The sequence below is a fragment of the Nerophis ophidion genome, linkage group LG06 (genome assembly GCF_033978795.1).
Source record: "Nerophis ophidion isolate RoL-2023_Sa linkage group LG06, RoL_Noph_v1.0, whole genome shotgun sequence".
Classification (NCBI taxonomy): domain Eukaryota; kingdom Metazoa; phylum Chordata; class Actinopteri; order Syngnathiformes; family Syngnathidae; genus Nerophis; species Nerophis ophidion.
The window spans coordinates 79,334,672-79,360,005 of NC_084616.1; the positions used below are offsets into that span (position 1 = coordinate 79,334,672).

General features: G+C 38.8%; 1 protein-coding gene and 1 long non-coding RNA gene across 10 annotated transcripts in view; one reads left to right on the top strand and one right to left on the bottom strand.

Annotated features, from left to right (window-relative positions):
- The first annotated feature begins 4,548 nt into the window (after positions 1–4,548).
- LOC133555289 (solute carrier family 41 member 1-like) overlaps positions 4,549–25,334 on the top strand; it is a 72,005-nt gene continuing 51,219 nt past the window's right edge. For 6 of the 9 annotated variants that reach the window (XR_009807315.1, XR_009807317.1, XR_009807313.1 and 3 more), the window contains exons 1-3: positions 8,539–8,691; positions 13,422–13,756; positions 25,000–25,107. Coding sequence is in view for 4 of the 9 variants with exons in the window: in XM_061904932.1 (XP_061760916.1) it covers positions 13,457–13,756; positions 25,000–25,107 (408 nt within the window). In the remaining 5 variants the exon portion in view is untranslated. Of the gene's footprint in view, positions 4,719–8,538; positions 8,692–12,894; positions 13,339–13,421; positions 13,757–20,253; positions 21,760–24,999; positions 25,108–25,334 lie in introns of those variants that run through there. The other 3 variants (XM_061904936.1, XM_061904934.1, XM_061904935.1) reach the window with 3 other exon arrangements.
- LOC133555291 (uncharacterized) lies at positions 12,636–21,518 on the bottom strand. Its single transcript, XR_009807318.1, has 3 exons — positions 21,257–21,518; positions 20,116–20,214; positions 12,636–15,719 (listed from the first exon to the last, which is right to left on the bottom strand). It is a non-coding gene; the product is annotated as an uncharacterized LOC133555291 (long non-coding RNA).

A 25,334-nucleotide genomic window follows, 5' to 3' on the forward strand; every position in this document is an offset into this window, starting at 1 on the left:
CCAAAGAAGGGACTAGCGGTAGAAAATGGATGGATGGATGGGTGAAGAAAACATCAATAACACAAACTTTTAAACTTGTTTTGAACTCTTGTTGGGGATGATGTTCTACGTCCGTACTGCAGGTGGCAGCGATGCACAATACAAGTGGAAAACAGGTCTAGTATTATTTCACTTTGGTTCTGCTCTCTGGAGCGATATCAAAACGTAGCAGTTTTTAAACCAGTTTGTATAAATGTAAAGGGGCTGCAATGAAACCTGACCACTGACTGACCAAAGGGTTGCCCTGATAGCGCAGCTGGCAACACGAGACTCCAACATTTATTAATAGCCTCATTGCAAATTTCCATGCTAGTTTCCACCACGCATGCCAGACACTGTGGAAACACACGAGCACCTATCTATCAAGCACCGTGCTTATCCACGCACAAGTGCTCCGTCAGCGGCAGCTCGTAAAATGCACACTATCCCGAAAATAGTTCCGACATGGTTGCTAGCCTGTGTCACCGCGCGTTCAGCACTCAGTGTGCAACATGTCTGCTATAAGGTGCTAACTACTGTACATGCCGAACATGGCAGAATCCTCTAAATACTGTCGGTCACGTCTTATTTTATTAATAGACAAGACAAAGAGAAATATATTTGTTTAAACTGGGCAAACAAGTGTGTGTGCTATGAAAAAAGTGATTTGTCAACAACACCCAGAAACGCCGGCAGCTTTGCTGGGCTCGAGCTCATCTACTTTTGTACATTTTGTAAGTGACTTCAGTAAAACACAAGAGAAGATCCCCCTTGTGTGCTTCTTGGAGGACATTTAGACATGGCTTGGAATCCTGTCATCATGCGCGATGGCGGTGCAAAAAAAGCTAAAGACATATGTGCAGAATTAACCTTTTTTTCTTAAATCACCAAAATGATTCCCGGGCGCGGCCACCGCTGCCGCTCGCTGCTCTCCTCACCTCCCAGGGGCTGAACAAGGGTGATGGGTTAAATGCAGAGAATGATTTCCCCACAATTTGTGACAATCATTGGCACTTTAACTTGAATTTACAGTATATGGTGGTATGTAGTGCTGTATAGTGACCACTAGATGTCAGCAATGTCACATAGCTCAAGCTCAAGTGATTTTTTTTTTCAAAGTAAATTAAAAAAAGGGAAACCATTCTAATAAGCAAAAACGGTAGACGTTGGACACATATTTATTTTAGAGACTTGTCATTGAACCCCATCAGAACGAAGACAAAAGGTAACCTTTTTTGTAAAGCGTGGTGTCGTCGCAAAGGTTTTCCCAACTTCATATATTCCTGCTTTTTGTGTCCTTAAGTTTGTGCGCAGATCCAAAACGCTTTCACAATGTTTGGAACTATTCAGAGTCGGGAAATGTTCACAATTTAAAAAAGATTTCATCAGAGAGGCAAGTGGTTGTTCTTTTATTGGTTTGTGCTGCCATCTAGTGGCCATGTTGGTAATCGCAGCACTTGTTCTTTTATTGGTTTGTGCTGCCATCTAGTGGCCATGTTGGTAATCGCAGCACTTGTTCTTTTACTGGTTTGTGCTGCCATCTAGTGGCCATGTTAGTAACCGCAGCGTGGTCCAGTTTCACATGAGGAGTCTTCAACCTTATTTCCCATGAAAGCTATTTATACAAAATGGAAACGGCCTTCAGCTCTCAATTTGGTAACATTATTTTGTTGTAATCATTTTTAATGTATTTACTGAATACGTTTTTGTTTTTTTTAATGTTATGTATGTACTGGTATATTTTGGCAGGGACCATGTACACCAGGGTTCACCAACACGGTGCCCACGGGCACCAGGTCGCCCGTAAGGACCAGATGAGTCGCCCGCTGGCCTGTTCGAAAAATAGCTCAAATAGCAGCACTTACCAGTGAGCTGCCTCTATTTTTTAAATTGTATTTATTTACTAGCAAGCTGGTCTCACTTTGCTCGACATTTTTAATTCTAAGAGAGACAAAACTCAAATAGAATTTGAAAATCCAAGAAAATATTTTAAAGACTTCTAGGTTGATTGGCAACACTAAATGGTCCCTAGTGTGTGAATGTGACTGTGAATGTTGTCTCTCTATCTGTGTTGGCCCTGCGATGAGGTGGCGACTTGTCCAGGGTGTACACTGCCTTCCGCCCGATTGTACCTGAGATAGGTGCAGACGCCCCCCGCGATCCCAAAAAAGGGAATAAGCGGTAGAAAATGAATGGATGGATGGACTTTGTCTTCACTTGTTTAAATAAATTAATTTATTTTTTCACTTTGTTTCTTTTAACTTTCAGAAAAACAATTTTAGAGAAAAAATACAACCTTAAAAATGATTTTAGGATTTTTAAACACATATACCTTTTTACCTTTTAAATTCTTTCCTCTTCTTTCCTGACAATTTAAATCAATGTTCAAGTTTGGTTTTTTTTATTGTAAAGAATAATAAATACATTTTAATTTAATTCTTCATTTTAGCTTCTGTTTTTCCGACGAAGAATATTTGTGAAATATTTCTTCAAACTTATTATGATTGAAATTAAAAAAAAAATATTCTGGCAAATCTAGAAAATCTGTAGAATCAAATTTAAATCTTATTTCAAAGTAGTTTGAATTTCTTTAAAAAAAAATTTGTTCTGGAAAATCTAGAAGAAATAATGATTTGTCTTTGTTAGAAATATAGCGTGGTCCAATTTGTTATATATTCTAACAAAGTGCAGATTGGATTTTAACCTATTAAAACAGGTCATCAAAATTCTAAAATTAATCTTAATCAGGCAAAAATTACTAATGATGTTCCATAATTTTATTTATTTATTTTTCCAAAAAGATTCGAATTAGCTAGTTTTTCTTTTCTTTTTTTTGGTTGAATTTTGAATTTTAAAGAGTCAAATTTGAAGATAAACTATGTTTCAAAATGTTGTTTTCTTTTTTTTCCCTGTTATCTCCTCTTTTAAACCGTTCAATTAAGTGTTTTTTCATCATTTATTCTCTACAAAAAACTTTCCGTAAAAGGAAAAAAAATGTACGACGGAATGACAGACAGAAATACCCATTATTTATAAATATACAGATTTATTTATTAAAGGTAAATTGAGCAAATTGGCTTTTTCTGGCAATTTATTGAAGTGTGTATCAAACTGGTAGCCCTTGGCATGAATCAGTAGCCAAGAAGTAGCTCTTGCTTTCAAAAAGGTTGCTGACCCCTGCTGTACATTATTCGCAATTGCTGCAAATACACACAATTTGCCAAAAAAAACGCTATTGTAAAATGTTCCAGAACATCCACAAAATGTTGGTACCCTTCTAACTCACATTTTGCTTAAAAAAAAAAAAAAAAATCCAAAAACCAGTTTGTCTGGCTCAGTGGTGTCAAAGCCAAGGCCTCGGGGGCCAGAACTGGCCCGTGACATCACTTTATCTGGCCCGCAAACACCTGGAAATGATGCGTCAATAAAGTACTTCATGTTTTCTCTCTAGATTTTTATTTTTTTTCACTTAGACAGAAAAATATATGTACTGTGAATTATATTTATATAGGGCTTTTCTCTAGTGACTCAAAGCGCTTTACATAGTGAAACCCAATATTTAAGTTACATTTTAACCAGTGTGGGTGGCACTGGGAGCAGGTGGGTCAAGTGTCTTGCCCAAGGACACAACGGCAGTGACTAGGATGGCGGAAGTGGGAATCGAACCTGCAACCCTCAAGTTGCTGGCACGGCCACTCTACCAACCGAGCTAAACCGCCCCACTGCTTGATATTGCATACCCTTTCAACTTTAACAGCATCCAATATTGCGACAAATATTACAGTACATTATCCTACTTTCCAAACATTTTATGGTCTAAATAAAAATAAATAAAAATACTTAACTTTACAGCAAACTACCCATCAAATTCCCAAAAAAAATATGTTGTGCTTTACTGAATATTACTGTAAATTGAAAAAAAAAATAATACTGTTTTTTGCGTGAAAATGTAGTTCACTGAGCTGCCAGTTTTTGACTGTAAAATGTACGGTTGTGGTTTTTAACGGTTTATTCCAGTAAATGGAAAGAGGGTACTGTAGAAGTGGCTTCCTAGCAGTTCCACTGTAGACACGACACAGGAGCCAAGTGTGCAGTTTTAACAGACTTTTATTCTGCATAGATTTTTCTCAAAGTCTTTCTCCAACAGAAAGTAACTTTTCAGTCACGTCCGTATGATTTAGAGATTTAAACCTTGAATAATAATAAAAAATAATAATACTGAATAATGACACATTTTTAATACTTTTTTGACCAAAACCCTTTGGGGTCCCCGGGATCAAGCCTGAGTGAAGGCCGAAATGTATATTTCTTACACATATATTGTATTGTTTTTTAAAATTAAAAAAATAAAAATGACCCAGCTTGCTTTGATTTTTCAGTCTGCGGCCCTCAGTGGATAAAGTTTGGACACCCCTGTTCTAGTAGCAGAGATGGAACAAAACAGGAGGGAGTGAGGGAGGGCTGGGAGGGCTGGGAGGGCTGGGGGGGTTGGGGGGGGTTATCCTGAACTGCAAATGCCATGAAATTCAATCGGGTGCCCCCAGCAGGCGTGCACATTGCTGGCTGTGCTCCTTGCAGTACACAAGACACACAGTCTGAACTCCCAGAAAATAAACTTCATGAAGATAGACGTTCACACAGCAAAAAGTGCGGTTATTCCTGGAAAAGGAGGCTACACACACAAGGTCTGCAGACTAAAGGTAAGGGCGATCAATTCAATGCATGAATAAAGGTGTGTTATAGTCTTTAACTGTTTATGTTGCATTGTGGGGACAGTCGCTTAGAGTTGTTTTGTACTTAAGTATAGCCTCAACATACAGAGCATGTTTACAGAATGACCTGGAAAAAACATTAAAACATCCATTGAGTTTGTAAACTTACGTATTTAAATCCCTACTGAAAGTCTGATAGTTCATACATCAATGATGAAATATTAACATAGCAACACATGCTAATACGGACGCTTTAGTTTACTAAACTGCAATTTTAAATTTCCCGCGAAGGCTTCACGGTGGTAGAGGGGTTAGTGCGTCTGCCTCACAATACGAAGGTCCTGAGTAGTCCGGGGTTCAATCCCGGGCTGGGGATCTTTCTGTGTGGAGTTTGCATGTTCTCCCCGTGAATGCGTGGGTTCCCTCCCGGTACTCCAGCTTCCTCCCACCTCCAAAGACATGCACCTGGGGATAGGCTCCTCCCACCTCCAAAGATATGCACCTGGGGATAGGCTCCTCCCACCTCCAAAGACATGCACCAGGGGATAGGCCCCTCCCACCTCCAAAGACATGCACCTGGGGATAGGCCCCTCCCACCTCCAAAGACATGCACCTGGGGATAGGCTCCTCCCACCTCCAAAGACATGCACCTGGGGATAGGTTCCTCCCACCTCCAAAGACATGCACCTGGGGATAGGCTCCTCCCACCTCCAAAGACATGCACCTGGGGATAGGTTGCTTGGCAACACTAAATGGTCCCTAGTGTGTGAATGTTGTCTGTCTGTCTGTGTTGGCCCTGCGATGAGGTGGCGACTTGTCCAGGGTGTACCCCGCTTTCCGCCCGATTGTAGCTGAAATAGGAACCAGCGCCCCCCGCGATCCCAAAGAGAATAAGTGGTAGAAAATGGATGGAATTTCACACGGAGGTATCATCCTAAAACGTCTCGGTATGCATGACATCACGCATTGTAGTGGACATTTTGTTCCAGCACCGTTCCCAGCTCTAAGTCATCTGCTTTCATCCCATAATTCCACAGTGTTCTGGACATCTGTGTTGCTGAATCTTTTGCAATTTGTTCAATGAATGATGGAGACGTCAAAGAAGAAAGATGTAGGTGGGAAGCGGTGTATTGCGGCTGCCTTTAACAACACAAACATAGGGCTGGTGGTGCTGCTGTTTCATTGTTTACATTCCCGAAAGATGTCAGTCAAGCGAATGTGGAATATGGAACAGAGCGGTCAAGTGAAGTGAATTATATTTATATAGCGCTTTTCTCAAGTGACTCAAAGCGCTTTACATAGTGACACCCAATATCTAAGTTACATTTAAACCAGTGTGGGTGGCACTGGGAGCAGGTGGGTAAAGTGGCTTGCCCAAGGACACAATGGCAGTAACTAGGATGGCACAAGCGGGAATCGAACCTGCAACCCTCAAGTTGCAGTCACAGCCACTCTACCAACCGAGCTATGCCACCCCTCCAAGCGAACACAGTTGGATTGGACCACGCACTCAAAATACAGTGTATTATGTGCATTAACAAAAAACATTTTACCATTCTGTATTCTGACGGCGATCTATTTTGTGTGCTACTACAGCATCAATATGCGTCCTCCTGACCGTCACTGTCAGCGCCCGGTTCAAAGCGGTATGGCTCTATCCTTTGTTGCGTTCCTGCCACCCCCACGGCTGCCACGGCACCTCTCATCGCATCTTCCATATCTATATCGCTCCCTCGCTGCCCTCTTGTCCTTTTTTTGTTTTGTTTTTCTAGTCCTTCACTCTCACTTTCCTCATCCACAAATCTTTCATCTTTGCTCAAATTAATGGGGAAATCGTCGCTTTCTCGGTCCGAATCGCTCTCGCTGCTGGTGGCCATGATTGTAAACAATGTTCAGATGTGAGGAGCTCCACAACCCGTGACGTCACGCGCACATCGTCTGCTACTTCCGCTACAGGCAAGGCTTTTTTATTAGCCACCAAAAGTTGCCAACTTTATGGTCGATGTTCTCTACTAAATCCTTTCATCAAAAATATGGCAATATCGCAAAATGATGAAGTATGACACATAAAATGGACCTGCTATCCCCGTTTAAATAAGAACATCTCATTTCAGTAGGCCTTTAAATGTTTTTAGTATGTTTTTTTGTATTATATTTATTTCTGTTTCAATAATGCACAAATGAGCGTTTCATATTTAGCAAAATACAAGTTGTATGTGTAGAGCAGGGGTCGGCACCCCGCAGCTCTGGAGCCGCATGAGGCTTTTTAGCACCGCCCTAGTGGCTCTCTGGAGCTTTTTCAAAAATATATGAAAAATGGAAAAAGATGAGGGGAAAAAACACATTTTTTTTTTTTAATATGGTTTCTTTAGGAGGACAAACATGACACAAACCTCCCTAATTGCTATAAAGCACACTTTTTATACTAAATATGCTTCACTGATTCCAGTATTTGGCAAGAGCCGTTTTGTCCTACTCATTTTGGCGGTCCTTGAACTCACCCTAGTTTGTTTACACCGCAGCTAATCGTTTACCGGCCCGCCACACATTCTGCAAAAATTGCAAAATTGATAGTCTTGCAAAAATAAAAATAATAATATTTTTAAAAAGTGGAATGAGGTGAAATCTAATGAGAAAAAGTAGCAATGTGGACACAAAGTTGCCATGCAGGCAGTTTTTTTTTCCTTTTGTCTTTATTTTCTTTTTTTTCCATTGGTTAAAAAAAAGGACAAAAAAATCTATGTTATAATGAATTATTACTTAAAAATTATCACTTTAAAATGTTTTATGTGGAAAAAATATTGCATATGTTGTGTGGTTGCCATATAAAAACATCAAAGTTTTGACAAACGAGCATAAAACAAACAAAATAATAGTTCAAACTTGAAATCTTTCAATTTAAGTGTTAAAAGTAAAACAAAAAACTAATAAAAATGCATCACTTTATGAGTGGGGAACCTTTCGGGTCTCAAATATATTTAGTAGGATTTTATTGAACTTTTCACTGTGATTACTCAAAAATATGAAATAATTAAAATCAATGTTGTCCTGCATTATTGATCTTTGAGGGCTTTAATTGATCAATAAAGGAACTCTCCTGAAGGAATCAATAAAGTACTATCTATCTATCTATCTATCTCTCTATCTATCTATCTATCTATCCATCTATCTATCTATCTATCTATCTATCTATCTATCTATCTGTCTGTCTGTCTGTCTGTCTGTCTGTCTGTCCATCTGTCTGTCTGTCTGTCCGTCCGTCTGTCTGTCTATCTATCTATCCATCCATCCATCCATCCATCCATCTATCCATCTATTTATGTATCTATCTATCTAAATACTGCATATTTCAGTTTTACTATAAAAAACAAATTTGTCTTTGACAGAAAAGGCCTAAAACCTTATTTTTTTTACTTTATATCAACCTCAAGTTGATATAGAGATTTACTGTAAGCATTAAATAAATAATAATAATAATAATTTGACTTATTTTTAACATTTTAGTGACTGAGACACTCTATGCTCCTCACTAGCCCTAAGGATTAAAAAAAAATCCATACATTTTGTTATGGTTTGAAAATGAAAAATAGCAAAACGGCTCCCACATGCTTCAATTTTTCCATGCGTGGCCCTCTGTGGAAAAAGTTTGGACACCCCTGGTGTAGAGGGTTTGCAAAGCAGTTACTCCCTTAATCCGCATGGGGGCAGTGTTTCGATCTGCCACACTTTATAAGCAACCAATCAGAGAGCGCCTGTTTTTTTTTTTTTTGTCGAGGCAACTATGGCAACGGTGGTATTATGGGCTGGTTGTGAGAATGGATACTTCCGGTGTGGTGCCAACAGCAGCTTCGTTTTAGTCCACGCTTGTTTTTGTAGTTTGAAGTCTTTACAAATATTCCATGGAGACTGCGATGAATCACTACTTGTTCCTCCGTTTTCCTGGACTTTGTGGCCGTGTAATGTGTGTATTTTAATTCTATATTTTTTCACTGCGTCGGTTGTGAATTGTCGGGCTAGAGTTGTGATTTATTTGCATGGAACGCCTCGAACGGCAACATTTACGAAAATACGATCGAGACTCAGCTTGAATTGATTAAAAAATGCTGCTAGGAAAGGCCAGGCCGATTTAGTTTATTTTTTATCATTTTGTTATCGCACATTATATGTTTGTATTTTAGCTATAAGCTATATTGCTATTACAGGGGTCAGCAACCTTTTTGTAACCAAGAGCTACTTCTTGGGTACTGATTAATGAGAAGGGCTACCAGTTTGATACACACTTCAATAAATTGCCAGAAATAGCTCAATTTACCTTTAATAATATATATATATATATATAAAATGGGTATTTCTGTCTGTCATTCCGTGGTACATTTTTTTTACGTTTTACGGAAGGTTTTTTGTAGAGAATAAATGATGAAAAAAAACACTTAACGGTTTAAAAGAGGAGAAAATAGGAAAAAAATGAAAATTGTATTTTGAAACATAGTTTATCTTCAATTTCGACTCTTTAAAATTCAAAATTCAACCGAAAAAAATGAATAGAAAAACTAGCTAATTCGAATCTTTTTGAAAAAATTGAAAAAATAATTTATGGAACATCATTAGTAATTTTTCCTCATTATGATTAATTTTAGAATTTTGATGACATGTTTTAATAGGTTAAAATCCAATCTGCACTTTGTTAGAAAATATAACAAATTGGACCACGCTATATTTCTAACAAAAACAAATCATTATTTATTCTAGATTTTCCAGAACAAAAATTTTAAAAGATATTCAAAAGACTTTGAAATAAGATTTAAATTTGATTTCTAAAGATTTTCTAGATCTGCCAGAATATTTTTTTTAAATTTTAATCATAATAAGTTTGAAGAAATATTTCACTAATATTTTTCGTTGAAAAAACAGAAGCTAAAATGAAGAATTAAATTAAAATGTATTTATCATTCTTTACAATAAAAAAAATAAATTGACTTGAACATTTATTTAAATTGTCAGCAAAGAAGAGGAAAAAAATTAAAAGGTAAAAAGGTATATGTGTTTAAAAATCCTAAAATCATTTTTAAGGTTGTATTTTTTCTCTAAAATTGTTTTTCTAAAAGTTATAAGAAGCAAAGTAAAACAATAAATGCATTTATTTAAACAAGTGAAGACCAAGTCTTCAAAATATTTTCTTGGATTTTCAAATTCTATTTGATTTTTGTCTCTCTTAGAATTAAAAATGTCAAGCAAAGCGAGACCAGCTTGCTAGTAAATAAATACAATTTAAAAAATAGAGGCAGCTCACTGGTAAGTGCTGCTATTTGAGCTATTTTTAGAACAGGCCAGCGGGCGACTCATCTGGTCCTTACGGGCGACCTAGTGCCCGCGGGCACCGCGTTGGTGACCCCTGTGCTATTAGGTTAGCACAAAGCAAACTAGATTTATTAGTACAGTATTCTGATAAACAATAACATATTAACAAATGTCCTGAATTAAACAGAGATTTTTTTAAGTGTAAGGGAAGTGTCCAAAGACTTTAGGGCAAAGGAGCTTGACAAAATAAAGGAAAACAAGTTTTAAGTTATTGCGGTAGAGCAAATTTAGACCTGCCCTATGGTAAATTGTCATTAAGCATTGACAGTGTGCAGGTATTTTTTTGCCTTTGCCAGAATTGTATTAATAATGTTTGCTAAATGAAATGGAATCTTCTTTTGTTGCATGCACTACTTTATAGCAGGGCTGTCCAAAGTGCTGCTCGGAGGCCATTTGCGGACCGCAGTCAATGTTTCCAAAGCCCGTGGCCCAATCGTTACCGTTTTAATGTTAGCATGCTACTTGTTTACCTAGAATTGCGGGTATACATTTCAGCGTCAAATATTTTCTCACTTGACGAACGATACATGTTAGCATGCCAATGTTAGAGCGCGGGGTTTATGTTAGTCAAATTTTGCTACTTGATGTATGCTAACGTTAGCGTTTTTATTATTGTTGGTTGCAGGCAAGCAAATTGACACAGAGGCCATTAGAAACTATGCACAAACAATCTCTCAAAATCCTTGACCGAAAACCACAACACCACTATCACTGTTTAGTTCTCCAAAAATATAGATTATTAAATTTAGCTAACATTCAAAGATTAGCATCAATACGAATGGCCCGTTGAATCCTGAATAACAGTGCACCAGCGCCACTTAAGCACTTTGTCCAGTTTACATCTGCTGTGACAACTAGAAACACATGAGTCTCCACCAGGGGGCAGTGTAGCTTACACAGATGTAAAACCTCTTTTGCACAATCTGTCTTTTCATATAAAGCCATAAAGCAGGGGTGTCAAACTCAAATACAGAGTGGGCCAAAATTTAAAACTGAACAAAGCCGCGGGCCAATGTTGAACAAATTAACCTTTTAATAGGGACCCAAACAAGTTTTGCAATGAATATTGAACAAGCAATGCTTAAATAGGGCAGCACGATGGAACAAGGGGTTAGTGCATCTGCCTCACAATACAAAGGTCCTGAGTAATCCTGGGTTCAATCCCGGGCGCGGGATCTTTCTGTGTGGAGTTTGCATGTTCTCCCCATGACTGTGTGGGTTCCCTCCGGGTACTCAGGCTTCCTCCCATGGAACAGGCAGAGCTTATATAACGTAATAGTGCAAAATCAACTTTCAAAAAACAAACGAAAAAACATCAGTGGTATATTAAATTAAATGTAATTAAACAAATGAATGCTTCTTTTCTATTTGCAGCCTTTTGAGGTAAATATCAACATTAACTTTTTCCACAGGCTAATAAATTCGAAAATTAAAAAAAAAATAGGTGGGCGGGGTTTGGTGGTAGTGGGGGGTGTATATTGTAGCATTCCGGAAGAGTTAGTGCTACAAGGGGGTCTGGGTATTTGTTCTGTTGTGTTTATGTTGTGTTACGGTGCCGGTGTTCTCCCAAAATGTGTTTTGTCATTCTTGTTTGGTGTGGGTTCACGGTGTGGCGCATATTTGTAACAATGTTAAAGTTGTTTATACGGCCACCCTCAATGTGACCTGTATGGCTGTTGACCAAGTATGTGTGTGTGAAAGCCACATATATTTTGTGACTTGGCCAGCACGCTGTCTATATGGAGGAAAAGAGGACGTGACGGCATGTTGTAGAGGACAGTGCCTTTAAAGCACGTTCCCAATATTTTTGTCCGGGTGGAAATCGGGAGAATGGTCGCCCAGGCAGATTTTTGGGAAGGGCATTAAACTTTGGGAGTCTCCCGGGAAAATCGGGAGGGTTGGCAAGTATGAGTATTAGCGGTGAATGTGGTGTTACTGGCGGGCCAACTCTAATGTTAATTTGATATTGCGTCAAGGGCCAAATGAAATTAAACGACGGGCCAAATTTGGCCCACGGGCCAGAGTTTGACACCATGCCATAAAGGAATGGAACAACCTCACAACAAACTTGAAAAATCTGACAGATTATTCTTCATTCTTCATAGGGACGGCGTGGCGCAGTGGGAGAGTGACCGTGCGCAACCTGAGGGTCACTGGTTCAAATCCCACCTAGTACCAACCTCGTCACGTCCGTTGTGTCCTGAGCAAGACACTTCACCCTTGCTCCTGATGGGTGCTGGTTGGCGCCTTGCATGGCAGCTCCCTCCATCAGTGTGTGAATGTGTGTGTGAATGGGTAAATGTGGAAGTAGTGTCAAAGCGCTTTGAGTACCTTGAAGGTAGAAAAGCGCTATACAAGTACAACTTTTTTTTTTTTTTTTTTTTTTCATTCGCAATTGAAGTTAAAAAGTGGCTTTGGAGCAATCAAAGCTGCTCACACGGTCACTAAGGTGGCCACTATGTCCGACACATCATAGTATATTTATCCATGAGAGCATCTTTGTTGTAAATTGCGAGTGTGTCTGTTAAAATCAGGGTTGTTTTTACAAATGATGACAGATGTGAAGAAGAGCTTGTATTGTCTTTGCTAAAAGACGTAAATGAGGTGTGGTTGTATTGTATTTTAAGTATGTGTCCATAAAAGGGCATTTTATGACTTTTCTTAATTTGATTACATGCTATTGCATGATTTTATTGTCATCATTTTATTGCATGATTTTTGTATCCCTTTAATTTAGGTAGCCAGGGAATGCAGATAGAAAAATTAGCTATTTAGATTTAATCTGGTAAAGAACATATCTGTCTTTGATCTTAATGTTTCTGTGCATTGTCCCTACAAATAAAGACTTAACTAAACTTACACATTTTTTCAGGTAAACACCTGAGAGTAAAATATTGTACTTGATGCATGTTACATTAGCATTTAGCACGCTAACATTAGCGTGCTAGATGTTTTTGGTCGTTTTAGCAGGTTTACACCTGAGTGTCGTATATTTTGGTATTTCACTAATGCTAACTGTAACATGCTACCTTTTTTAAGCTCATTTTGCCCATATTTTTTGTTACTTGATGGTATCCGGCCAGTGTGCTAACTGTCAGCTTTTGCTCCTCACACAAAATTTCGACAGTAACTGCATTTTCAGTTTTTTTGAAGAAACATCTATATTTTGTACAGGTTTTAAAGATAAAAAGTACCAATTAGTAAGTTTGAGGCCCTCAGTGGAAAAAGTTTGGACACCCCTGCTTTATAGGTTTGCTAACTAATACACTTGGAAACAAACAAACACACAATTATTGTCTTTGATCCCTCATCATATCACTTGTGTTTTTCTAGAAAAATCCGGTGCCAGGAGTCTTAGCACAGCCGTCATGCCTGGCGATGACAAACCACCACAACAAACCCGGCAGAGGAAAAAGACCAAGAAGTCCCGGCCCAAAGGGAAGAGTCCCAGTGCTGGTCGGGCAGGTAACCGGGATGGACAGGATGAGTTGGCCGTACCCCCCATCGTTCAGCCGCTGTCTAAAAAGCCAGCGGAGGCGAGGCCGAAAGTATCGTTAGCCAAAGTAGAGGAGGAGTCATCTCGGGCGATATGTCTGCAGGTTCTTTTCCCTTACCTGCTGGCTGGAATGGGAATGGTGATGGCCGGGATGGTGCTGGATAGTGTACAGGTGAGTCAAAAAAAGGAGTTTGCATGTGCTAGTGTTGAAAGTGTCGCTAGACGCAGGGCAAACTGTCATTTTTAAATGTCACAAGAATTTTGTGGGAAAATAATTACGATAGTCCTTTCAGGATTTTGAGGGATTTTTGTCCGTATTTGTTACCTGAATTTGCTGGAGCTTTTTCAGAAAGTTGTGGAAAAAGTTGCGATGTTTCGAGATTTTTTTTTTTTTAAATAACATTGATTTTGATTTTGAAATGTTATCAATAATTTAATGTGAAAAGCACAGGATTTTGACAACAAATTGAAAATACCGTATTTCCTTGAATTGCCGCCGGGGTGCTAATTAATTTAAAACCTCTTCTCACTCCGGCATTTACCAAAGGCATGCGGTAAATTTAGGCCTGCGCTTATAAATTTGAGTGTGATGTAAGGATACCATCATGAAAAGCACATTTAATAAAAAACATTATTATGGTCTTACCTTTACTTATAAATGAAGTCCATGCGCAGCTCCCTCTGATCAAAAGCATCGATAACTTGTTTATAGAAGTCTTCCTTATCTTTCTTCAGTTTTAAAAGTCTCTCTGTCTCGATGGAGATCTTCCTTTATTACGTCCTGCTTCGATTGAAAGTCCAGTTTAGAAAACTGTTTTATTTTAGATATGTAATCCTCCATGTTAAAAGTGCAAGCGAGAGGAAAAAATAAAGGATGGCTGCTCACTCTTGCTGCTTGTTGTCACTTCTTCTGCAGCCGAGTAGTCGCAAGAAGGATCACTAGCGCCCTCTACCACCAGGAGGCGAGAGTCATTTAATGACTCATATTTGACACACGCAGCTACGGTATATTAATAAAACATAGCTGTTACTGTTGTTTTTAGCATATTCAATAGTTTGGACCTTAAATTCTACTGAATAGCTCTTAATCTTCTTCCCTTTATGCGATTTCAAATTATTGAAATCAGCCTCCTCCATTTTGAAAATGATGACAGGTGAAGTGTCACTCGTGACGTGACGAGTTTGACCCGGCAGAAATTCTAGGCATATGCTAATTATTTGGCGAAACGAGCTTGACCCGGCAGAAATTTTAGGCAGGCGCATACTATATACCCGGCAGCAATTCAAGGAAATAGGGTATTTCATATATTATTTTAATGGGAACTGGGTTTATATAGTTTTTTTTCCCGAGACGTTTATCTGTATATCGAACAAAAGTGTTTTTGTTGTGTTGGTGTCTATTTTTTCTGCGTTATTCTTGTTTTTTTTTAATTAGTTTGTGATCCCATTGAATGTTCATCCACAGTTGCATTATCTGCACTTGGAAACATCTACCTGTCTGCTTTAGTGATGAGCTGACAGACTCCTTCCTTGTTACCCTCCGCTGATAAACACATTTTATCTTCATTGGCGCTCACCTTTTCGCTCATCAGTTTCCCGGCTGTGACTGATGCAGCACAATGCGTAATGGCTTCGCCTGAATGAATGGTGTGTCTGCTGGGAAACATCAAAACGGCAGAGAGTGGTCTGAAAGGGCACACAAATAGAAATACTTAACTGGCTGTTTTAGGCTTTTTATTCTTGTGGCTGTGGGTGTAGTGTGACTGTTGTCTTAAGTGCTTATCTCTTTTTTTATTCAGGAGGTTTACTATTTGTATTTGAAGCAATGTCTCGCTAGAATTTACAGTCTCCCACCCAACTGTGTAAATATATTCCTATCGACTCAAAGACCTATTACATTTCAGATTCAATCAATCAATCAATCAATGTTATTTATATAGCCCTAAATCACAAGTGCCTCAAAGGTCTGCACAAGCCACAACGACATCCTCGGTTCAGAGCCCACAAAAGGGCAAGGAAAAACTCACAACCCAGTGGGACGTCAATGCGGATGACAATGAGAAACCTTGGAGAGGACCACAAATGAGACTTTCTTTTGGCTCTGGGAAGATTCTCTCCTCATTCCTTGTGAGAAACTTGAAAAAATAAAACATGGATTATCCGTTGTTGTGCATATTCCAATACTAGCTCTTGGACAGGCAATACAAATTTGACCAAATCCGTGACATTGCATATGAATATACTTTATTTTTGTTTCTGAAATAATTCCATAACTGCTACTACTATGCGTGTGACAAATATATTTATATATCAAAGTATAGAGTATTTGGATTATTAAACTTACAATATTATATAGACTCCACCACATATATATTTTTTGGTACTATAAACTGTGCATTGCCCTGTGGTACATTGTCTTTTGTTGGATTACAGTAATCGGGGGGTTAAATCACCAAAAAAGATTGCCGGGCGCGGCCACCGCTGCTGCTCGCTGCTCCCTTCACCTCCGAAGGGGTGGAACAAGGGGATGGGTCAAATGCAGAGGACACATTTCACCACACCTAGTGTGTGTGTGACAATCAGTGGTACTTTAACTTTAACTCAACCTTAATAAAACAACCAGAGTGAAATTCATAGAGAAATTTCTTAAGCGCAAAAAATTATGACCAAATTGGTATTTTCGTTAGCACTTTAATTTTTTGGGGCAGGTTTTGTTAAAAAAAAACAAATGTGTTATTAATGTAGTTGATTTATTTTAGCAGAACATAATGTGTATTGTATGTACATTTATTTTGTCTAATCAGTCTGAACTAAACCTAAGGTTTATTTGTTAAATTGATAATTTAATCTTTGTGATTAACATATGCTTTTATATCATTTTACAAGGTAGGGGTCTGTAAGTTGGTCAGATATTTTATTTGATTTAATATAATCAAAGATGACTTATTCAGTGTTAATATTGGAGTGGGCCCCGGGTCCCTTTGTAGTGTAGGTCCTGAGGTCAAACAGGTTAAGAGCCCCTGCTATATACAACGACCCTGCAGATGGAAATTAGCCTTTGGCCACAATCTGGCACATCAACATTTTATATGTTCATGAATGTACATTAATGTACTATAACAAATGGCGACTTCCTACCAGGAGTTGTGATATACATTTATAAATAAGCTTTTTGGTGTGTTGAGTGGGACAGGCAAAAGTTAAGTTGGAGAAAATGTGTTAGTTTATACAAATCCCATTTCCATATGAGTTGGGAAATTGTCCATCCATCCATCCATTTCCTACCGCTTATTGTGTTCGATGTAAATATAAACAGAATACAATGATTTGCAAATCCTTTTCAAGCCATATTCAGTTGAATATGCTACAAAGACAACATATTTCATGTTCAAACTCATAAACATTTTTTTTAGCAAATCATTAACTTTAGAATTTGATGCTAGCAACACGTGACAAAAAGGTTGGGAAAGGTGGCAATAAATACTGATAAAGTTGAGGAATGCTCATCAAACACTTATTTGGAACATCCCACAGGTGTGCAGGCTTTTTGGGAACAGGTGGGTGCCATGATTGGCTATAAAAACAGCTTCCCATCTTTTCACAAGAAAGGATGGGGCGAGGTACACCCCTTTGTCCACAACTGCATGAGCAAATAGTCAAACAGTTTAAGAACAACCTTTCTCAAAGTGACATTGCAAGAAATTTAGGGATTTCAACATCTACGCTCCATAATATCATCAAAAGGTTCAGAGAATCTGGAGAAATCACTCCACGTAAGCAGTATGGCCGGAAACCAACATTGAATGAGCGTGACCTTCCATCCCTCAGACGGCACTGAATCAAAAAACGACATCAATCTCTAAAGGATATCACCACATGGGCTCAGGAACACTTCAGAAAACCACAGTCATTAAATACAGTTTGTTGCTACATCTGTAAGTGCAAGTTAAAGCTCTACTATGCAAAGCGAATGCCATTTATCAACAACATCCAGAAATGCCGCCGGCTTCTCTGGGCCAGAGATCATCTAAGATGGACTGATGCAAAGTGGAAAAGTGTTCTGTGGTCTGACGAGTCAACATTTCAAATTGTTTTTGGAAATATTCGACATGGTGTCATCCGGACCAAAGGGGAAGCGAACCATCCAGACTGTTATCGACGCAAAGTGGAAAAGCCAGCATGTGTGATGGTATGGGGGTGCATTAGTGCCCAAGGCATGGGTAACTTACACATCTGTGAAGGCACCATTAATGCTGAAAGGTACATACAGCTTTTGGAACAACATATGCTGCCATCTAAGCGCCGTCTTTTTCATGGACGCCCCTGCTTATTTCAACTTGACAATTCCAAGCCACATTCAGCACGTGTTACAACAGCGTGGCTTTGAAAAAAAAGAGTGCGGGTACTTTCCTGGCCCGCCTGCAGTCCAGACCTGTCTCCCATGGAAAATGTGTGGTGCATTATGAAGCGTAAAATAGGACAGCGGAGACCCCGGACTGTTGAAGGACTGAAGCTCTACATAAAACAAGAATGGGAAAGAATTCCACTTTCAGAGCTTCAACAATTAGTTTCCTCAGTTCCCAAACGTTTATTGAATGTTGTTAAAAGAAAAGGTGATGTAACACATTGGTGAACATGCCCTTTCCCAACTACTTTGGCACATGTTGCAGCCATGAAATTCTAAGTTAATTATTTAAAAAAAAAAAAAGTTTGAGTTTGAACATCAAATATGTTGTCTTTGTAGCATATTCAACTGAATATGGGGTGAAAAGGATTTGCAAATCATTGTATTCTGTTTATATCTACCTCTAAAACAATTTCCCAACTCATATGGAAACGGGGATTGTAAATGAATTAATGCAGGGGTCACCATTCTTTTTGAAAGCAAGAGCTACTTCTTGGGTACTGATTAATGCGAAGGGCTACCAGTTTGATACACACTTCAATCAATTGCCAGAAATAGCCATTTTTCTCAATTTACCTTTAATATATATATATATATATATATATATATATATATATATAAATGAGTATTTCTGTCTGTCATTCCGTCATACAATTTTTTTCCTTTTACGGAAGGTTTTTTGTAGAGAATAAATGATAAAAAAGAAACACTTAAATGAACGGTTTAAAAGAGGAGAAAACAAGAAAAACATTTTAATTAAATTTTGAAACAGTTTATCTTCAATTTCGACTCTTTAAAATTCAAAATTCTACCGAAAAAAATTAAGAGAAAAACTAGCTAATTCGAATCTTTTTGAAAAAATTAAAAAAAGAATTTATAGAACATCATTAGTAATTTTTCCTGATTAAGATTAATTTTAGGAATTTTGATGACATGTTTTAAATAGGTTAAAATCCAATCTGCACTTTGTTAGAATATATAACAAATCGGACCAAGCTATATTTTTAACAAAGACAAATCATTATTTATTCTAGATTTTCCAGAATTTTTTTTTTAAAAGAAATTCAAAAGACTTTGAAATAAGATTTAAATTTGATTCTACAGATCTAGATTTGCCAGAATTTTTTATTTTTTATTTTAATCATATCAAGAAATATTTCACAAATATTCTTCGTCGAAAAAACAGAAGCTAAAATGAAGAATGAAATTACAATGTATTTATTATTCTTTACAATAAATAAATAAAAATACCTGTACATAGATTTAAATTGTCAGGAAGGAAGAGGAAGGACTTTAAAAGGTAAAAAGTTATGTGTTTAAAAATCCTAAAATCATTTTTAAGGTTGTATTTTTTCTCTAAAATTGTCTTTCTGAAAGTTATAAGAAGCTAAGTAAAAAAAATAATAATAATTTATTCAAACAAGTGAAGACAAAGTCTTTGAAATATTTTCTTGGATTTTCAAATTCTATTTGAGTTTTGTCTCTCTTAGAATTAAAAATGTCGAGCAAAACGAGACCAGCTTGCTAGTAAATAAATACAATTTAAATAAATAGAGGCAGCTCACTGGTAAATGCTGCTATTTGAGCTATTTTTAGAACAGGCCAGCGGGCGACTCATCTGGTCCTTACGGGCGACCTGGTGCCCGCGGGCACCGTGTTGGTGACCCCTGAATTAGTGTGTTTGTGCGGACCGGTAGCAAAAGCGTCACGGACCGATACTGGTCCCCGGACCGGTGGTTGGGGCCCACGGATGTAGACCACAAGGAAGTAGTTTACATTTAGAAAAAACATAAAAATAATATGACCCCTTTAATGCGCCTTATAATAGACCCTCTCATCGGCAGTGCGCCTTATGATCCGGTGCGCCCTATGGTACGGAAAATATAGTACTAAAATGATAGATAGCCTCAGCAACAGTTCAGACAAGTATCTAGAAAACTGGTTTTAGTTGTACAGAATGTGGAGTCTGTGATAGCTTAACAGTAAACATAGCAGGTAAGACTGAGGCAGAGAGTGGTTTTGACACAAGTAAGGTTGGTTAAAAATGAGGTCAGGTGACTAGTAGGACCAGTGATGCGATTGTCGGAAGCAGGAATGAGCAAGAGGGAAGAGTGTTGCGTGTATACCGGAAAACTTGTCACTCCCATCTGGAAGCGGCTGACGTGCAGTGGAAACAGTCGTGCCTCTTTATCTGCGACGTCACAGCAGAGCAGAGCGGGACTACCCTGACAACACAAGAGGAACACTTCACTGCCAGACACCAGCTGCTGCATCTTATTACCGGTCCTTTCCCATCTCTTTCTGCCCGCCTCCTTTGCCTGGCACTGCTCGGCGCACACGACAGATGTCATCTCGCTAGACTGATTGAACAGTCACCATGTTTTGTTCTATTTTTTTTTTTTGTGAAAGATGATTTTGCTCGGGTGGTCAAGTTTATTACTGAGAGGATCTAAGAGATTGAGGACTAAATCCAACAAAGACTTACTTGCAACTGAAGATCGGAAACAGTATTCTTTCTGGATTTTTCATCTTAATAACCTTTTTCAGCAAGAGTTTAGCAGAAGTAAAGCAGCAAGAGATAAGTGTTAATGTTGGTGCTGATAGGATAGAGACTTTTATTTATCCTACAATGGGGAAATTAGGTGGTTGCAGTGCAGATTTGCAGACTTTTCACATCATCACTGCTGACTCATCAGTGGGTCAGAGATGCCATGCATCATTCTATGCAGGATGGAAATGCCAATAGCCTCTAAACAGTCAATGTAACTTAGATGCCCGTGGTCTTGGAAGAAACCTCAGACCAGAGTTAAACTGACTGATTACCAGTAGAAGTTTGAATAGATATTCTAACTAAGTCATTATTAAAAGTTCTACAACCTAACAACCAAGGAAAGTCTTACCGTCTTACGGAAATGAAACAAAAACGATAGGAACTATCTTAAAACTGTCTCACTGAAATGTATTCACTTGCGAATGTAAACTTAAACGTTGCAGTGTAAGAGTGCACGTCGTGAAACCCTCAGCTAAACCCTAAATTAGTCATTGTAACTGAAATGTATCCACTTTTGTTAAATTTAACTTAATTCTGTTGGATGTTATCCTGATTTGTTAACACGTCATTAACAGTTAACAACGGATCAAACGCTTTAGTGTTGATGGAATTAATTCAGCACCTAGGTCCTTCTCATTAGCATTCCGTAAATGTACTTTTATAATGTGTAGGAAGCACAGCTTTTATGTTAAACTAACGTCTTTCAGTTGACTCACCAATCAGTCCGTCAGACGGTCCGGTGTTGACCACGCTTCATTTCGTCTGAGCTCCCGGGGTCAAGGTACACACGGCTGCTCTTCTTGGATCTTTAATTATGGAGTGATGTATTTATGGGCAGACCACAAGGCCATTGGACTGTGATCAGTTGGAGCTCGTAGAACTGACAACGTCACGCCCAGAAGATTTCCGTCCTATTTGGCTCTCATTTCTTTAAGCTGATTGACAGCCTCAGCTGCCTGAGCTCACATCTTTACATCCACCTTGATGAAATGCGGTGAACCTAAGTAACCCCTGTCACTTAAGGATGGCAGTGACTCATCTGGAGCTGGAGCTTTGCTACCAGGGGAACAAGTTACGTGGCGTGACGTGGAAGCTAACGCGCTCGGAACATGGCTTTCTACCTGAGAGCTCGTGGCTCATCGCTCTGCAGGTCCTGGTACCGTTCCTGGTGTCGGGCCTTGGACTGGTCTTTGCCGGTGTCGTCATGGACCTAATACAAGTATGCAAATGAGCGTGACAATCTCCGTGTTGTATTATTGGTGTGGAAATGACAAAAAGAAAATCACTTCTACGGTGGTACCTTGAATTTTGTCAGTAATCCTTTACAAAAGGTCAGACAAAAAAAAAGAAATCTTACGAAAACTTTACTAAATCCAACATCACTTTTTCCGTTATTCAATACTTCTGTTGGTAAAGGCAGCGATGAGCTGAGAGAGGGGGAGATGTGTTTTACCACCTTCTTCAAAGTCCCGGTACTGGCAACTTTTTATGGCCCCGTGTTGACTCAAACTTAATTAAAACAAGAATCAAGTTGGTGATGAGAGAGAAGTGGCTAGGAAAATGATACTTTGTACTTTGCTAAGAGTTCTTTCTTACCTTCTTTATCAAAGTCCTGGTACTAGCAACTTTCTTTGGCCTTGTGTTGGGTTATTTAGCAATCAAATTTAATTCAAAAAAGACTTCTTGGTCTGAGAGAGAAGTGGAGAGTAAGGACTACTTTGTACTTTTCTTAGAGTTCTTTCTTGAATTTGATTGATTGATTGAAACTTTTATTACCAGATTACACAGTACAGTATATATTCCGTACACTTAACCGCTAAATGCTAACACCCGAATACGTTTTTCAACTTGTTTAAGTCAGGGTCCACGTTAATCAATTCATGGTACAAATATATACTATCAGCATAATACAGTCATCACACAAGTTAATCATCAGAGTATATACATTGAATTATTTACATTATTTACAATCCGGGTGGTGGGATGTGGAGGGGGGGTTGGTTTGGTTGATATCAGTACATCACTCATCAACAATTGCATCATCTGAGAACAGGACATTGAAACAGTGTAGGTCTGACTTGGTAGGTTCTGTACAGCAAGTAGTGGAGATAGAGAGATCAGTATAATTCGGTAGTGTTCCTCACCGTCTTTATCAAAGTGCCGGCGTTCGCACCTTTTATGGATTATTGTGCAGTTGTACTCGATAGATTAAACAAAAACGTGAAATTACCCGTAATACACAACGGGTAAGATTTTGGCAAACATTTTTGTCAACAAATCTTATGAAAAATCAAAAACCAATGCTCCGCTGTACTGAAAATAAAAAAAATCATATTTTATCTACAGTATATGTAGTTGATAGTCATTATTCCTTACCACACCTGAAATGGGTAAACATTTTCCAACTTCCTGTCTAAAGTGTTATAGTAAAAATCAAGCTGTATTTGTTGGATTTACGTAAGGATAGTTTGATTTAATAAAGATGGATTATGAGTGGCCAATAAGTTTGGTTGCCAAATGGATACAAGGTTTGACAAATTGACCCCCGATTAGAGTAAATCAAGTGAAAAACCTGCCTCCTTCCTATATAGAATGACATTCAGTGGTGCCAGCATGCAGTTAAAAACCTGCCTCCTTCCTATATAGAATGACATTCAGTGGTGCCAGCATGCAGTTAAAAACCTGCCTCCTTCCTGTATAGAATGACATTCAGTGGTGCCAGCATGCAGTTAAAAACCTGCCTCCTTCCTGTATAGAATGACATTCAGTGGTGCCAGCATGCAGTTAAAAACCTGCCTCCTTCCTATATAGAATGACATTCAGTGGTGCCAGCATGCAGTTAAAAACCTGCCTCCTTCCTGTATAGAATGACATTCAGTGGTGCCAGCATGCAGTTAAAAACCTGCCTCCTTCCTGTATAGAATGACATTCAGTGGTGCCAGCATGCAGTTAAAAACCTGCCTCCTTCCTATATAGAATGACATTCAGTGGTGCCAGCATGCAGTTAAAAACCTGCCTCCTTCCTATATAGAATGACATTCAGTGGTGCCAGCATGCAGTTAAAAACCTGCCTCCTTCCTATATAGAATGACATTCAGTGGTGCCAGCATGCAGTTAAAAACCTGCCTCCTTCCTATATAGAATGACATTCAGTGGTGCCAGCATGCAGTTAAAAACCTGCCTCCTTCCTATATAGAATGACATTCAGTGGTGCCAGCATGCAGTTAAAAACCTGCCTCCTTCCTATATAGAATGACATTCAGTGGTGCCAGCATGCAGTTAAAAACCTGCCTCCTTCCTATGTAGAATGACATTCAGTGGTGCCAGCATGCAGTTAAAAACCTGCCTCCTTCCTATATAGAATGACATTCAGTGGTGCCAGCATGCAGTTAAAAACCTGCCTCCTTCCTATATAGAATGACATTCAGTGGTGCCAGCATGCAGTTAAAAACCTGCCTCCTTCCTATATAGAATGACATTCAGTGGTGCCAGCATGCAGTTAAAAACCTGCCTCCTTCCTATATAGAATGACATTCAGTGGTGCCAGCATGCAGTTAAAAACCTGCCTCCTTCCTATATAGAATGACATTCAGTGGTGCCAGCATGCAGTTAAAAACCTGCCTCCTTCCTATATAGAATGACATTCAGTGGTGCCAGCATGCAGTTAAAAGACTGCCTCCTTCCTATATAGAATGACATTCAGTGGTGCCAGCATGCAGTTAAAAACCTGCCTCCTTCCTATATAGAATGACATTCAGTGGTGCCAGCATGCAGTTAAAAACCTGCCTCCTTCCTATATAGAATGACATTCAGTGGTGCCAGCATGCAGTTAAAAACCTGCCTCCTTCCTATATAGAATGACATTCAGTGGTGCCAGCATGCAGTTAAAAACCTGCCTCCTTCCTATATAGAATGACATTCAGTGGTGCCAGCATGCAGTTAAAAACCTGCCTCCTTCCTATATAGAATGACATTCAGTGGTGCCAGCATGCAGTTAAAAACCCGCCTCCTTCCTATGTAGAATGACATTCAGTGGTGCCAGCATGCAGTTTGTATGTATCAGCTTCCATGAACTCTTTTGCATCGGATACATTATTATTTCCTCGCATCATCCCCATCCTCCTGCCACCTCTCCGCCGCGTCACTTGTCTCCCGGCAGCTGCCAGCCACCGTTCTATGTGAATCTATTTAAAGCTCTAAACCCCATGGACCCGCCAAGTAGACTTCTAGTCAGAAAGCGAAGGCGGGCTCTCAAGCTGTACGTCCTGTGCACCCAGTGAACCTTCTCCCGGCGTGGAATGAGGGAAAAGTAGGCTAGTGGGTTAGTCTGGAATATGTAATGTGCTTATTTAACACATCGGAAAGGTTCATGGGGTACATCTTGAATGGATATCTCTTTTTTTTTAAAAGGAGGATTAATCGTGTTAGTGTGTAAGAATGTCTTCTATTTGTCTTTCAGCACTGGGATGTGTTCAAGGTGATCACAGAGGTGTTTATCTTGGTACCGGCGCTGGTCGGACTCAAAGGAAACCTGGAGATGACCTTAGCTGCCCGCCTCTCCACTGCTGTAAGATTGACACCCACTATTTGTACCTGCTAGATCAAGGGTCAGTAATGTTTACTCATAAAAAAGACCATTTGCCTCTTCTTCCACTAAATAAAATTAGTCTGGAGCCACAAAACTTTTATTTTTTTAATTGTTTCATTTTTATTCTTTATTTATTATTATTATTTTTTTATTTATTAATTTTTTTTTCTTATTATAATTTTTTGTTATTGTCCTGTCCAGCTTCT